Here is a 15,209-nt window from a genome sequence, read left to right as displayed (position 1 = left end):
CAACATGTCAACATGACAGAAGGAAAGGCAACAACATGTCAACAGGACAGCAGGAAAGGCAATATGACGACAGGACAGTAGGAAAGACAACATGACAGAAGGAAAGGCAACAACATGAGAACATGACAGAAGGAAAGGAAACAACATGACAACATGACAGAAGGAAAAGCAACTACATGACAACAGGACAGAAGGAAAGGCAACTGAAGGAAATGACAGGACATGAAACAGATGTACAACAGAAATGAGATGAAATGAAAAAAGAAGAAATGAAAAAAGAACGGAAATGTAAACTCAACCAAATGTGTGGCCCTAGAACAGTGAATAAAGGGAGCTAGAGGCTGCAGGTGGTAGACTGCAGTCGTTAAAGAGTGAACAAAGACGTCAACTGTAGTGAGTTATGGAGGGGAAAAGGGTTGTGCTCACCTGTTGCAGCTGCAGGCGGACCTTACTAAAGAGCCGTAGCCAGTTCTCTTTGGGGTTGCGCTTGGGCATTGGGGCCTGAGGCTCCTCAGCCACTGGTGCACTGCGGAGGACAAGGTGGAGTTAGCATTAACTAAGGAAGTGGAGTGGCATGTACAGAAAAGTCCTACAGATTCTAGACCGAGTCATCATATGGATGACTACAATGTTTATTAGCCTGAACCAACTGAAAAACGGTCAGCTGTTTATTTTCCATGAAGACCTTATCCAGGTAAGGCTGGTTCATGGTTGAGGTGACTGCTGTGGATGTGATGAACTGACAGAACTAACTGATCTTACTGAACTGATAGAACTTATTACTTGTTCTGTTATACTGAGGAAGAGAACACATTAGACTCCAAAGCATGCATATACCCAGGGCAGGAAGGAAAGTGGGTGTTCACCTCTCAGGAGAGACTTCGGTACTTTCGGGTGGGGCACTGGTCTTTTCGGGCAGGGCAGTAGGAGGCATCTCGGTGGAGGGTAGGTCCTCGTCCATGGCGAGGAGCTCGTCTATGGGCAGAGGCTTGACTGCTGGCTCTGAGGGCAGGACAGAGGGTGCAAAGGGCTGGGCCTCTGGCCCCGGCAGTTGGAGCGAGGAGGAGGAAAGGGGCGCTTTGGCAAAGGTGTCCTGGTACGGCTCCAGCACCGGGGTCTGGCTCTGGACCCCAGGGGCCTGGAATAGTGGCTGGGCCTGTGGGGGCTGGCCTTGGCGAAGTGAGGCCTGTTTCTCCAGAGGGGGCCGGGCAGAGGGGGCCAGGGAGTCGGCGGGGGCCAGCGTGGGGGCGGTGCTGGTGGGGGTGGGCGTGTATGGCGGCTCCTGGTCCTCGCTGAGTGTGCCGTCCAGCGGGTACATCTCGTCCTCCCCGAAGGGCATCTCCTCTTCGTCTTCATAGCGGTACTCATCCTCGGCAGGCTCCTCGTAGTTGTAGCTTCCCCCGTCAGGCTCCTCCGCGACGTACAGCGCGCCCTCCTCGCCTCCGTCCTTCACGTAGCTGCCCTCGTCGCTGTACACCTCGCCCCGCAGCCCCTCCTCCTCCACCTCCTCGGGGTCCCAGACCGGCGAGTCTTTGCCACAGCTGACAGACGAGTGGCACGAGTGATACGATTCGTTCTCGTCGTAGAACTCAGAGCCACGGAAGCTCTCGCCGTCCTCGGGGCCGAACTCCTCGCTGAGCTGGGAGCTGCCGCGGCTCAGCTCACCCGAGGAGGCGTACCGGCTGCTACCCGTGGGGCTGTCAGGAGGGGGAGGGGGGCAGACAGGGGTTGGTGGGGGGGACACAGTGAGTCACCGATAACAAACACACACACACACACACACACACACACACACACACACACACACACACACACACACACACACAGAAAGTTCTAGAACATTAAAAGTGGTAAATAAATAAAAGCCACAAAAGCAGGACCAAAAGCAGGAGAGAAAAACACCACCAAGTACCATCACCACGACCGATAGGAACAGAAAAGGTCACATCTTACAGCTCAGAGGAGAGAGAGAGAGAGAGAGGGTTAAGCTGAGAGGAGACTAATATAGAGACTAAGGGTGGATTTGTCATTCTTATGAGCTACTGCAATTTAGGCACAAAAGCAGGTGAAATGGAGAGGTATCATAAAAATATGGTGAACGTTGTCAAATTCATTGACAGGAAAACAACCAATCCTCATCCTTTGATGAGTTACTTGTGTATTTGTATGTGTGTGTGTGTGTGTGTGTGTGTGTGTGTGTGTGTGTGTGTGTGTGTGTGTGTGTGTGTGTGTGTGTATGTATGTGTGTACTGAAAGGAGAATTCTGTCAAAAGACGCTTTAGAAGACGAAACAGAACAATCAGAGAGGGAGGCATAAGCGCCTCAGGCATAACAAATCCATCCAGGTGAAGGAGCAAACAAGAGTCAGAGAGAAAGGCAGGGAAATCAAAGGCAGAGAGCTGCTGTTACGGAGGTGATGGGAGAGAAGAAGCAGAGGCGGAGTCAGACGGCAATAAAAAAAGGGACATTTATCCCCCCTGATGAATGAGGCAATTAAGAAAGAACTAAGTCAGAAAACACTGCCACACACACACACACACACACACACAAGTGCACACACACACACACACACACACACACTCACACACATATACAAGCACACAAACTCTCTCTCTCTCTTACACAAAAACATACGCATATACATGCACACAAACACACATCTGAGCACACACAGACACGCACACTCACAAACAATTCACTCGCATGCACACAAACATTCTCTCTCTCTCTTACACACACACATATGTGCACACACAGACACGCACACTCACAAACAAATGCACACACACATTTCCAGGCTATTGATTACAGAACATCAAGTTTAATAATGCATGAGGTGGCGGAGACAAATCAAAAACTCAAGGTGTTAAACAGCTCACTGAACTGGGTGCCAAAGACACAGACACTGGTCTGAATACAGACAACAGGAAATAATAGCACCTGAGCAGTACCCCAGAGACACTTTCAGGCACACACACACACACCCACACACACACGTACATACACACACATGCACATACACATGCACATACACATTCACGTACACGTACACGTACACGTACACATACACATACACATACACATACACATACACAAACACACACACACACGCAAGTACACGTACACATACACATACACGCACGGCAAGCATATGCACACGCACATGCACACACAGACACAGACACAGACACAGACACAGTCACAGACACAGACACACACACACACACACACACACACACACACACACACACACACACACACACACACACACACATATATATATAAACACACAGACACAGACACAGACACAGACACAGACACAGACACAGACACAGACACAGACAAAAACACACAGTCTCACATAAACACATAATGCATTTGGACTAGATACCTGCACTTCTCCACAAATACTTTACACACACACACACACACACACACACACACACACACACACACACACACACACACACACACACACACACACACACACACACACACACACACACAAACACACACACACTCATCCTCCAAATACAAACACATGCTCATACAAATACAGTCACACTCCATATGCGAACACACACACTCTCACTCCACTAGCATTAGGCACCTCTTTGACTCATTCCCTCACGGAGGCCGCTACTCCCTCTACTCATTGCTCTGTCGTCCAGCTCACACATCACAGAGCCATTTCACTCCCCCAAAAGCCACCGTACAAAAATAACACAGCATCCAGCATCCAGCCCTCAGCCCTGGGGGAGACAAACACTAATAAAGTGTGTCCTCCACTCTCTGCCATGCTGCAATTAGCCTGGCTGAGGCACCCCCGGGGTCTGTGCACTGACTGCATAATTAAGGGCTCTTGGACATGGAGCCTTGTAGAGCAGTGGTTGAAATGTCTCACAAAAACTGCACTAAACAACAGCAAGTTGCTTGAGACGGATGCCACTACACAGGAAGTTTGTCCCACTTTTACATTTACATTTAGTCATTTAGCAGACGCTTTTTGTCCAAAGCGACAAGTCAAGCTACGAGCAATACATCTTTTTTTTTTTAAACAAGAGCTTTCAGGACGACACATACAAAAAAGTTGACCACAACATCCACAACACCACGTTCTTCATCTTTATTTATCTATAAATATATATATATAGGATAGACACACAGTATATACGGATATATGCAGAATATACATATACGTACACCAGAAGGGTTGTGCGCATGCAAGCAAACACAGCGAGGACCACAGGACACGCCCACCGAACGACATCACAGCGAGACGCAACCACAGGCTGGAACGGGAGAGGGCGGCCGGGTCGGAAGGAGGGGAGGAAGGGGGGGAGGTGCAGAGACCCACCTATCGGAGAGGGAGTGCCTACTGTCTAGAGAGTACTGGCGGCTGGTCGGCCGGCTCGAGCCTGAGGCCGAGTCGAGATCGCTGCGGCCGTTGGTGGCGGAGTCTAAACTATCATAGCGTCTGGGCAGAAGGGGGGGAAGGCAGGAGAGGAGAAGCATGAGTGACGCCATGTCAGAGCACACAGCCGAGCCGCGGTGTGGTGTGGTGCGGTCCGGTGTGGAGTCCATCTTCACAGGAGGGGCGAGCAAACCCTTTGTATAAAGACTTCAGCAAACCCCAGCAACCTGCTGGTTGGTGAGGCTAAACAGCTAATCTCACTCTCTCTTTCTCTCTATGTTACTCATTTTCTCTCTCTATATGTCTCTCTCTAGCTCTCGCTCTTGTTCTCATTCTATGTCTCTCTCTCTCTCCCTCTGGGGAAGGCTGAGTTATCCTCAGAGGAGCACCGAGTCTTTTTGCAACAATGCATCCCAAGCACGTAAATGCATGAGTCTGTCTGTGAACTTTGTCCTGTGTTTTTAAGTGAAACACTGAACACAGGATACATGTAGGGGTTATGGGTGGGGGTGGGGGTGGGGGTGGGGGGGAGGGGCAATCCAGACTGGTCATGTTCACCCCAACATGACTCTGAGTTACATAACTTTCCACACCTGGTTTGTATACAACGGCTCCAGCAAGCTTGTATACAGGGATGAAGGAGACCTTTCTGAGAAAGTTTCACAAGGCTTTTAGTAAATGCACAGTGAAAACAATCACTCAAAGATCAGTCAACGTGTTGTGGTTGTGAGTGCACAGGACTGTCACAGATCAATTCTTAACATGGGTGCAGCAATGTAGAGGAGTACCACCCGCAACTCAGTGAGATAAATGTGTGTCGAACCCTGAGCAATGGGAAGGCCGGGGTTGTCTTACCTCATGGCTCTCTGATTGTCGTAGTCTAAGTCCTGTATGTCGTTGCAGGTCGAGCTGTGGTAGGAGTTTCGGATGGGGTACTGGTGCATCGAGGCGTTGGGCTGTGACGTCGTGTAGAAGGGAGGCGGCATGCTGTTGCTGGTCTCACTGCGATAGTCGCTGTCTCTGTCGTCCACAGCGCTGTCTGGATCATCAGCTGCGTAGGGGGCACACGAACCGTGGCCAAGCTTAGACCTAACTCTTAGGTTCTATGTCAAGGTTACTAGTGGTCATATTTCATTTTGGAAAACTTTTCATTAAAGCTATAACTATCCGTCAGTCCCTGAGGGTAGGCGATGTCACCAGTCACTATGCACCTTTCAACAAGCATGAAGCGACATTTATGGTGTGTTTTATGTGTTTTGTAAGCATGACAGGTACTCACTCTGTTGGTCTCCCCATATACTCCAATTGCCTGCAACAACAAAATGGAGGCAGTGAGAAAATTGGTCCGGGCGTGAAGGTATATTCAGCAGCGGGCAGCCAGCCAACCCACAAAGGGATGGGTTATTATAAATAACAGCACTGAAAAAGCCTCTCAGTATGACTTGTGAGTAAATCATAACCATGTGTCTGAGGGTGGGGTGGGAGTGGCATAATGACCTTGGGGTGTAGGATGTAGTGATTAGCGTGTTGCCTGGGGGCTTCAAGTCTCCCCCCGCAGGTTGGCAGCTGGCTGCTTTCAGCATGACCTCCGTGCCCACCGCTGTGCCAAGTCATCGGTCCACTTGGCCCCGTTTTTTTACAGCGGCAAGGGCCCTGACCCGTCTATCTCATCCATAAATACTGCTGGGCCACTCAACACAGGAACAGCTCTCTGACTTTATATTACCCCCTCTCAATTCTGCCCTCTACCTGTTTTGTTGCTGTCTGAGGTTTGATATGGAGGTTTCAGGAAGTCAAAAAAATTACTCACAGCACTGAGTCCCCGGCACAGTCAATGGTCTCTCGTGTGTCTCCTGGTAAGTGTACTGCAAGACCCCAGAAAGAACAGGAATTCATCAGAATTTAACCATAATCATAGCTTCACATTAGGGACGCAACGATCCCTGAGCTTCATTCAGGTTTCATTATTCCTGAGTAAGTCTATAAAGAAAGAACGGCTTCTCACAATTAAAGATAAAAAGTGTGCCTTCTGGCACTATGGTGAAGTTTAAACACATGAAAGAGGGGTGCAGTACTGTAAATGGGAAGGGAAGTTGGCTTACATCCTGGTCCCTCATGGCATTGAGCTGCTCCAGTTTTTTGGCCCAGTAGCGAGCCTCCTCCTCCGGAATGTCTGAAACAAGGGATGGCTCACAGTCAGGCACAGAATACACACACCTCCAATTGTTTTTGTTTGTTTGTTTGTTTGTTTGTTTAAAAAAAGTATGATATTCAATTCTAAAAGCTAACTTTCATTACATGTATAATTATCCATAAAAGTTACATACACAATTATTTTAAGCCTTTTAAACGCTTGAAAATGATTTACAAAACATATAATGAATGTACATTTATTCTTTTTCACCCATCAAGTGCATTAAATAATAATTATAATAATAACAAATCAAGGCTGAGGAACAGGTGAAGTGAGGGTTGAAGGGAAGAGTTAGGGTTTAGTTTGTTGGGTGCTCTGCTGGTGTTCAGCATTAAACAAAGGGGCTATAAATCACCACGGCCTCACCTAGTGGCAGTTCGAAGCGTGTGTCCAGGAGAACGCGGTGGAATGTTGGGTCTTTGGTGCCGCAGATCTCATTTTCTGCCATGATCACCTGAGAGTCCAAGGTCAGCCACTGCCCCGGGCCCTCCTGACAGACAGAGACAGTCCAACAGAGAGTGTGACTTCAGGGCTCTGAGGTCAGATCACACAGCCACAGCCAGACACGGAAATAGACACCTGACACCTGACACAGCCATCATGACCCCATGACAAACAGTAATATCATAAGAGAGAGAGAGCATCCTCATGGGAGCCATGCAGCAGTATGATAAGACAGAGGGAGTGGGCTTGCCACGTCTCACTTTCATAGGGAGATGCAAAAGATCCCAGACCCAGAGGACGAGGGAAAGATAAACAGGAAGAAGGCGGCGTGACATGAGAAAATGGGAAGAAATTACACCCTCTCCTCTTCAAGTGTTTATTTCCAGAGAGTTTATTTATATAAGAAGGCCAACAATTGTACATGCCTAATTAAGACATGCCCAAACACAAAGGTTTTGTGAAAATAAACCCTCAACGGGACCTCATGTGACATTTTTCTTCCATGTAAAGTAACACACGTACACAGCGACTCACACATACACAGCTCAGATAATATATTGGGTGGATATAGTTGGTGTGCTCATGGGGGCTATGAAGATGCACCGGTTGGAAGGCTGCAGAGCCATCTATACCTCGTTGGACTGGCGAATGCTGCCGAGAGGAAGCCACAGGGTGCCCACCATGGTGTCCCAGATCAGCCCTTTGTCCCATATTTCAACCGTCAGGCCCAGGTCCAAGCGGTTAATCTCACTGAGGAAGACAGAGACAGGGGTAAGGAACATGTTCATGAGGGGAAAAAAGATACGGATTGCTTGTTTGGTTAGGATACGCCATCATGATAGTCTAGTGCAATGGTCAAAAATATCACAATGCGCCCGGGGAAAGGTTACTCGGTCAATGAATGCAAGGACTACGTGCGACTGGCCGTCATGATGTCTGCAGAGATGCGATATCACGCAAATATAATAAGCAATGAGTAAGAAAGAGGTGAAATATACATGTTTCCACAGAGACATCCCCAATAGACTGACAGAGCAGAGCTGGGGGATTTGGAGTAAATGTTCAGTCATTTGAAAGCCTTGCAAAAACCTGCCCTTCTAATAGAGCATGCAGTCTCTCGACTCTCTCTCTCTGGTGAGACTGTTCTCCTTGCCCACCTGAGACAGGGATGGACTTATCTCTCTAGGGATTACAAGATCAAAACATTACTGGTTCAAGATTCACAATGGCCCTGGCTAGTTTCATAACACTGGAGAGAGAAAGGAAAGATAGATAGATAACTAGAAGGATTGATAGTGATAAATAGATAGAGAGATACATAAATAGATAGAGAGATAGATAGAGAATTGGAAAGAGACAGTGAGAGAGAGAGATAGTGTTTGTGTGTGAGAGAGAGTGAAAAAGAGAAGAGAGCTGAGTGCTCTCTGAATCAGGGCCATTTGGGAGAGCCTGACACTACCCTCCAGGGTAACCCAAAGGTTGGGCCAGAATGACTCTGCATTTCCTCTCAACTGATAAATACCCCTCTGGATGATACAGCGCAGGGGCACTGCCATGTATAAGGAGCAGGAGGAAGAGGAGGAAGAAGAGGAGGAGGAAGAGGAGGAGGAAGACTCACAACATGAAGTCCTGCTCCCAACATGGCTGGCTGCCACGCACGGCAATGGTGGTGCTCTTGACATTCTGCACCTTCAGCGTCACGTAGGTGTTGAATTTTTCTGTGAAATCAACAAAACACAAACAAATGGTCAGGAGGTTTGGGCCAGGAGTGATGGGTAGATAAATGAACAACAGGGCATGTTTATGCCATCACATATTTGCAGAGGTTCTCCGCTGTTTTTTTTACCTTGAGGTCCATCAAGCTTGGCTTTCTTCACTGGAATACAGAAAGAGAGAGTGAGAGGGGAGAGAGAGAGAGAAACACATGAGATCATTTGGCAGGGGAAAAAAAGGAGTTGTTGAAACCACATCAGTTTTATTCATATCTAAAACTGACAGCCTGAAACAGATGTAGCGTTCAATCTGCCAGTGTTAGACTCAAGTGTCCTTTGGGACTGTCCTCTATTACTGCCAGAAGCAGCTATTCATCAAGAGTAATTCTGCTACATTACCTGAGCTCATGTTCCCTTACTAAATGTAATGAAGTTACTCTTAACCTATTCCACCAAAGTATGACTTCCTCCTTCAGCAATATAGTGGACAGACAGGCAGGGAAGGTGGCATTCATCTTGCCACACGAAGTAAAACATATTCAATGGATGAATGCCAAGATCTCAACAACAAAATGCGAACGAATGGGATGTGACATTCTAGTATTACACGTTCTGGGTTTCTGCCGATGGGAGCACCTTAGAATTTAGGGCCAAGATGCAAGATAATGAAAAATAATGAAAGGAAACAATAGCCTAGGACAATGAAGCCTCCAACAGGGTAGCATTTGCCAAAAATCTGCCTTGGTTGATGGCCATCATGGTTCTTCCTCTGGGGATGTCTGCAAGCGTGCTCTGCCACTTCCATAAGGAAAATTGAATGGCAGTATACACATAAAAGAAACACTTAGGCTGATTGTTATGGTGTCTATTTGGGGATCTCAACAGGTTCGTTCTGCCACTGTGACTTTTTAAAGCCCCTCTGACGTTGCCGGGGACATTCATAATTCATGAACGCAGGGCTCAGTTGAAGGCGAGCTTCCCCCCGTTAAGGCTCCATTAAAATTCAAAGCCCCTGTCCTAATCCTCTCCACCGCCTTCTCTGGCTTCAACCCAGCAGCTGTGATGGAAAAGCAGGCAGCATGTTGATCATCTTTGGTTTTTCGTGCACTAAATGAAGCCTACACAGGCTCCTTCCTTGGGCAATGCAAACAGAGCAAGCCTTTTATATATCTACTGGCGGCTAGCAGTGAGACGGGGCAGCTAGTTTACGGAATGGTCCAACTGCCTTCATGTTACCATGCCACTGGAGTGATGTGAATGTGACTTGATATGCACAAGAGAAGTTATTGCAGTGCTACTGAAGGGAATGTGATGGGAGTGTATGGTCTGAGCATCTAGGCGATGTCACACAGTTGCAGATTAAATGCTTGGGTGTCTGAGAGCAAACTGGAGATTGTCAGAGCGCTCCCACACCAATGTCATTCCCTGAGGTGCAGTTCAGATGAATGTGTTAAAAAAACAATGCGGACAACGAAACATAGGCATCATCTGATCGCAGTGCCCTCCATCACCCTGCAGATGTCAGGGTCCTCACTTCTACCTAGGTACCCCCCCTCTCTCCCTCTCTCTCTCTTTCTCTTGCCACTAACCCCGCCCACCACTGCCTGGATTCCCCCTCTCTCTCTCTCTCTCCCTCTCTCTCTCTCTCTCTCCCTCTCTCCCTCTCTCTCTCTTTCTCTTGCCACTAACCCCGCCCACCACTGCCTGGATTCCCCCTTTCTCTCTCCATCTATCCCTCTGCCTCTTTCATGCCTCCCTCCTTCACATGCTCCTTCTGCCATGTGGCTAGTGTGCACGTGTGCTGGTCTCTCCCCCTCCCGCTCCATTAATCTCAGTGTGCAGCCGAGCAAAGGCAGAGCGCACTGCATTCCCCCTCTAAAAATAACCACTTCACTGTGACAGAGAAGTATGGAAGGGGGCTGTCTGTGTGTGTGCGTACAGGGAAGGGGAGGGGGTCTATCTATCCGTGTGAGTATGAGGAAGTGCTGAAGGTTCTGTGTATTTGTGTAATAATAAAAGTGTGGTTTATATGTCTGGGGGGGGGGGGGGGGGGGGGGGGGCTATATGTTTGGGGAAGGTGGGTCTGTGTGTGTGTGTGTGTGTGTGTGTGTGTGTGTGTGTGTGTGTGTGTGTGTGTGTGTGTGTGTGTGTGTATGTTTGAGTAAGGTTGTACAAGGATTCAATCAGTATATATATTTGCGTGTGTCTGTCTGTATATGTGTGTATGTGTGTGTGCTTGTATTTTTGTGAATACTGAGCATGTCCTCTGTGTTTGAACAGAGGGGTCTGCTGAGAGCACTAAGGGACACTATTAAAACAGCTCCTGACTGATGACAGCTCATTACAAAATGCACATGTAAAAGTTAAAACACACACGCACACACACACACACATACACACACACACACGACCGGGAAAACCTTCTAGTGAGATCTTAGTCTGCAAATTAATTAGCTTTAGGGTCAATGTGGCAATATAAACTGGCTGAGGCACAGAGGTACTGCTCAGTGGCTTGTTTTCATAAAATCTCTCACACTCTCACATCACATTTCAAAGCACACACAGATCAGAAGGGGGAAGCCACAGCATCAGAAATGGTCTCCACTACAGACCAGTCATTAGACACAGCATCATAAATGGTCTCCACTACAGACCAGTCATTAGACACAGCATCATAAATGGTCTACACTACAGTCCAGTCATCAGACACAGCATCAGAAATGGTCAGAAATGGGTGAGAAAACTTTTTCTACATCCCACTCAAACTGAAATCCAACCCATGCACTGCTAAAATAAAGGAGTGTGATCAATGTCATTTCATTTCACCAAACACAATAAATTATGGCAGAAAATCGATAAAACGCCACCTGCATAATTCAACAAAACAAACAAAACATCCATTCACAGAGGGCGGTACGCTTTCAATTATTTATCAGGGGGAAAGGCTTAACTCACATCTATTGCACAACAGATGTAAATGAATGTAATGTAATATCGGCTATAATTGTATGAATAGCAGATCTCACAGCCTGTAGCAGTTAAGAGCAAAACATCATTAAGAAAACACTGAAAATGCTGTTAAATATCAGTGATGTTTGTGACTGCCATTAAATTAGCCAGCAAGAGAACAAACTCTACAAAACCCATTGCTTCATTTTTCATGGCTAATTCAGTCTAAGAAAAGAACAACTTCTGATGAAATATTATATATAACTTCTTTAAAAAAAATCAGACTTATTACTGCTGACTACTGAGATTCCGTGAAAATCCTACAACCACCACTGAAGCCATGCATATAATATCAATATCTTCAGCTCCTCTGAAACATGGCCTACCAACAAGAACTGCAATAAGAAACATGTAAACACAATCCCAATGTGGAACATAGAACTGATAGGAAAATAAGTTGCTGTTTTGGACCATGCTACAACATTTTAACAACGAACAATAAAACATCATGATTGATAAAGGCTCAGCTTAGACACCTGTTGTGAGGTGAGCCTGGGAAAGCTCAGTCATAGCGTATGCATGCCTCTCGGCTGTAACTCTGAAACATTAGGTCTATTGCATGCCATTAAAACAGGCTGCATTGAACTGTGCAACATGCTCCTACTTCTGTTATATTATCTAAGCACCAACCCACATGAAACTCTGGCTGGCACAAGAGCACACTAAACATGATTACAGGCCTGTAGCTCAGCAGAGACCGTGGCCAACTGTCTGTCTGCATCCTGGTAATGTGGGATACAGTCCACAGCCCCTTACATCTGTGCAGGCTGGATGCGTGAGCCTGCGAGGAGCCATCCCTGCCTTGACACACACCCACACACCCACTGTCACTTTCGGGTGCCAGGGTGAAGGGAAAGCACATCTCTGCCTACTTAGTTACAGAGTGGCGACAGACATGGTGCCATAGGGTGCAGGGGGAATATGTGGGTGTGCTGAGATCATGCGTGGTGAGGTTCACAGTATCTACAGCACGATCCAGAAAACTTTTTTTTTCCAATCAGCATTTTCTTGCTCTTTTGGGTAAATGGACCGGCACAAATGTATACAAAGTGGCAGCAGGGAGAGAGAATGAACTTCATAACCAGCTCATGAAAGTATGTTTGTAATTAGGAGGCATATTAGAAACGGCAGGAATCACAAAGCATATCTTCACATGACACATGCATTTGTGTGCAATATGGAAAGACTCTACACTGTGGTAATTATTTCATAGCAAATAAGTCTTATAAGTCTTAAAATATCATAGAAAACTACATGTAATGAGGTATTTAATTACGTTTGTAAAGAAGCTAATCAAATACATAGATAAATCAAAAGGACAATCATCTACTGATGCTTTGGAAGGCAGTCCCTGACAGGAGCGCCAAATATTCGCATCCAATCCTTTCTGGATAAAAGTGAACAGTAGAATAAAGATTAAAGCAAGGAAACCGTGATTGAAATTATTGTTTGTGACAGGAAGTGAAACGCACACAGCCTCTTCGCGTAAGGTCGGGATTGGGCTCAGCATACTCTCAGTTACCAAGGCTATCTTTGGAAGCTGAACTGCATCCACCGCTCAGCCGCGTCTCCAGACCGCTGCAAATGTGTAGGGGCTCGGGGCTGATAGATGCATTGATGACATACAATAGACTATATTGTGCATGTCAGTTATGTTCGTGTCGTGACATGTTGTGAATAAACGTTAACTGTTTTCTAATATTTACAGTGACATTAATGGTCGTCACTGCAAATTATCACATTACTGTCATTTGAATCGGCAAATGAGGGATGGGATTACAAGTAATAAATGGAATATCTGAATAAAACGGAATATCGGTAAAAAGAAACGGTGCCAACATGCAGAGTAAATTACAAATTGGTATCAGAGGACCCCCCCCCCCCCCCACTACAGTCACACACACCCTCTTTCAATAGTAGAAGTATGGTTCACTTACCTCCAACACACAGCAGTGACATCTCTTTCAATGACAACGAGTTCTGAAGGTTTTCCACTCCCGGCAAACCGCTGTCTGAAATGGGGATGTATTATCAGAGCAATATTGGTTCCCAAAGATTTACCGAAGAGCGCTTGGGGGGTTGATGCTGGCTTGTGCAATTCTTGGCTTTACAAGAGCAAAAAACACACACCGAGGAAAATAATACAGCTTGTCTATCGGGAAGTGTCTCCCTTTTTCGTCGCTCTCCCTGACTCTGTTATTTGGACAAACATTGAATTACTAGCTCCCTTTTCAGCTTTCCGCGAGCCGAGCTACAGCCATCTTGTTCAGCACCGCCGTTGTAAGGACAGTTACAAACGTGACGTCACGGTAAAGATGAACGGCAGAGCCCTGCTTGAAACAGCTGACCGAAGAAGCCTCTCCCTGTGTGGCCTTTAAACCTGTTCCTAAAAGCACCTTTACATTGAAACATACACATTTTTCAAGGTTAAATAAAAACGCATAATATTAGTATAAGGGGGTGCAACAATATAATTTAAGCCTAGGGCATCTGCTATTCTGATCTGATCTGATGGACTGACTCGGTTATAGGCCTATTGACATCGCTGTATCAGTTGAAATGCATTATAAATAATTATATAATAAACATGCTTAGCCATAGAACAGAAAAAAAATCAGCTTTGCATTATTCGTCGTCGGCAAATATTTCCTTCCAACTAGCCTACTGTAGGCCTGTGTTCGGAATCTGGGTCACCTTAAGCCTGAAATATCCAGTTGTTTCTTTGGGTTACTATGAATTTCAAACATTATCGACTTCACTGCTCAGACAGCTTCCTGAATCTGTCACGAAGATGGCAAATTTGCTCTTTAGTATTTACTTGACAGACACTGCCCTCTAGTGGGAAATCGTCCTCCTGTATGTTGCCACGACACAACAAAATTATTCTTTAAAATGATCAGTCATAAAAGATATATAGGCCTACACATATCTCTATTAATTCAAGTAAGGTGGGACAAAATCCCCCCTTCCCAATAGAATGGAAATTGTATTGGTCCTAACTGAGAAAACTACAAGCCAAATGCATTATCAAAACATTTTTATCATCTAAGTGTGATCCAAATAACAACACAAAAACAATAATAACAATTATTATAATCATACCTGCACACGGAGGACTATGGGAATCAAACCCATGGTGGGATTTCTCATTCATTAAAACTGAAAGGTCATTTGCAAATTAGATGCCCTCTGGTGGAAGCCAATTATAGCCCTATGCATCGTGATATTACCCAAACCCCATAATGTGCTCCCTTTCCATATTAAATTAACACTGGCATCTAGAAGCGGAAGGTACTTGAGGATTAGGGAATTTTCAGCTTGGCCATAAGGAAGCATCAACGAAACAAGTTACTGTGTCCACGTTCTCCTTTATGGTAGGCCAACCTCAAAGCTCCTCCGATCTGTGGCCAAGAATAAATTCCGACAGTTAAAAAGA

At 46.2% G+C, this 15,209-nt stretch overlaps 1 protein-coding gene across 1 annotated transcript in view; it reads right to left on the bottom strand.

Moving 5' to 3' along the window:
* unc13a (unc-13 homolog A (C. elegans)) overlaps positions 1–13,732 on the bottom strand; it is a gene marked incomplete at both ends in the record, with an annotated part of 40,645 nt that extends 26,913 nt beyond the window's left edge. The window contains 11 exons of the mRNA XM_080833121.1: positions 427–526; positions 867–1,697; positions 5,270–5,465; positions 5,694–5,723; positions 6,225–6,279; positions 6,517–6,587; positions 6,975–7,098; positions 7,685–7,802; positions 8,671–8,770; positions 8,899–8,928; positions 13,711–13,732. Of these exons, the coding sequence (XP_080689247.1) occupies positions 427–526; positions 867–1,697; positions 5,270–5,465; positions 5,694–5,723; positions 6,225–6,279; positions 6,517–6,587; positions 6,975–7,098; positions 7,685–7,802; positions 8,671–8,770; positions 8,899–8,928; positions 13,711–13,732 (1,677 nt within the window). The remainder of the gene's footprint in view (positions 1–426; positions 527–866; positions 1,698–5,269; positions 5,466–5,693; positions 5,724–6,224; positions 6,280–6,516; positions 6,588–6,974; positions 7,099–7,684; positions 7,803–8,670; positions 8,771–8,898; positions 8,929–13,710) is intronic.
* Between the last annotated feature and the right edge of the window lie 1,477 nt (positions 13,733–15,209).

Source organism: Sprattus sprattus (assembly GCF_963457725.1).
Source record: "Sprattus sprattus genome assembly, chromosome: 2".
NCBI lineage: Eukaryota > Metazoa > Chordata > Actinopteri > Clupeiformes > Clupeidae > Sprattus > Sprattus sprattus.
The sequence above is the reverse complement of the archived record's forward strand: the minus strand, read 5'-3'. Positions and strand labels throughout refer to the sequence as shown.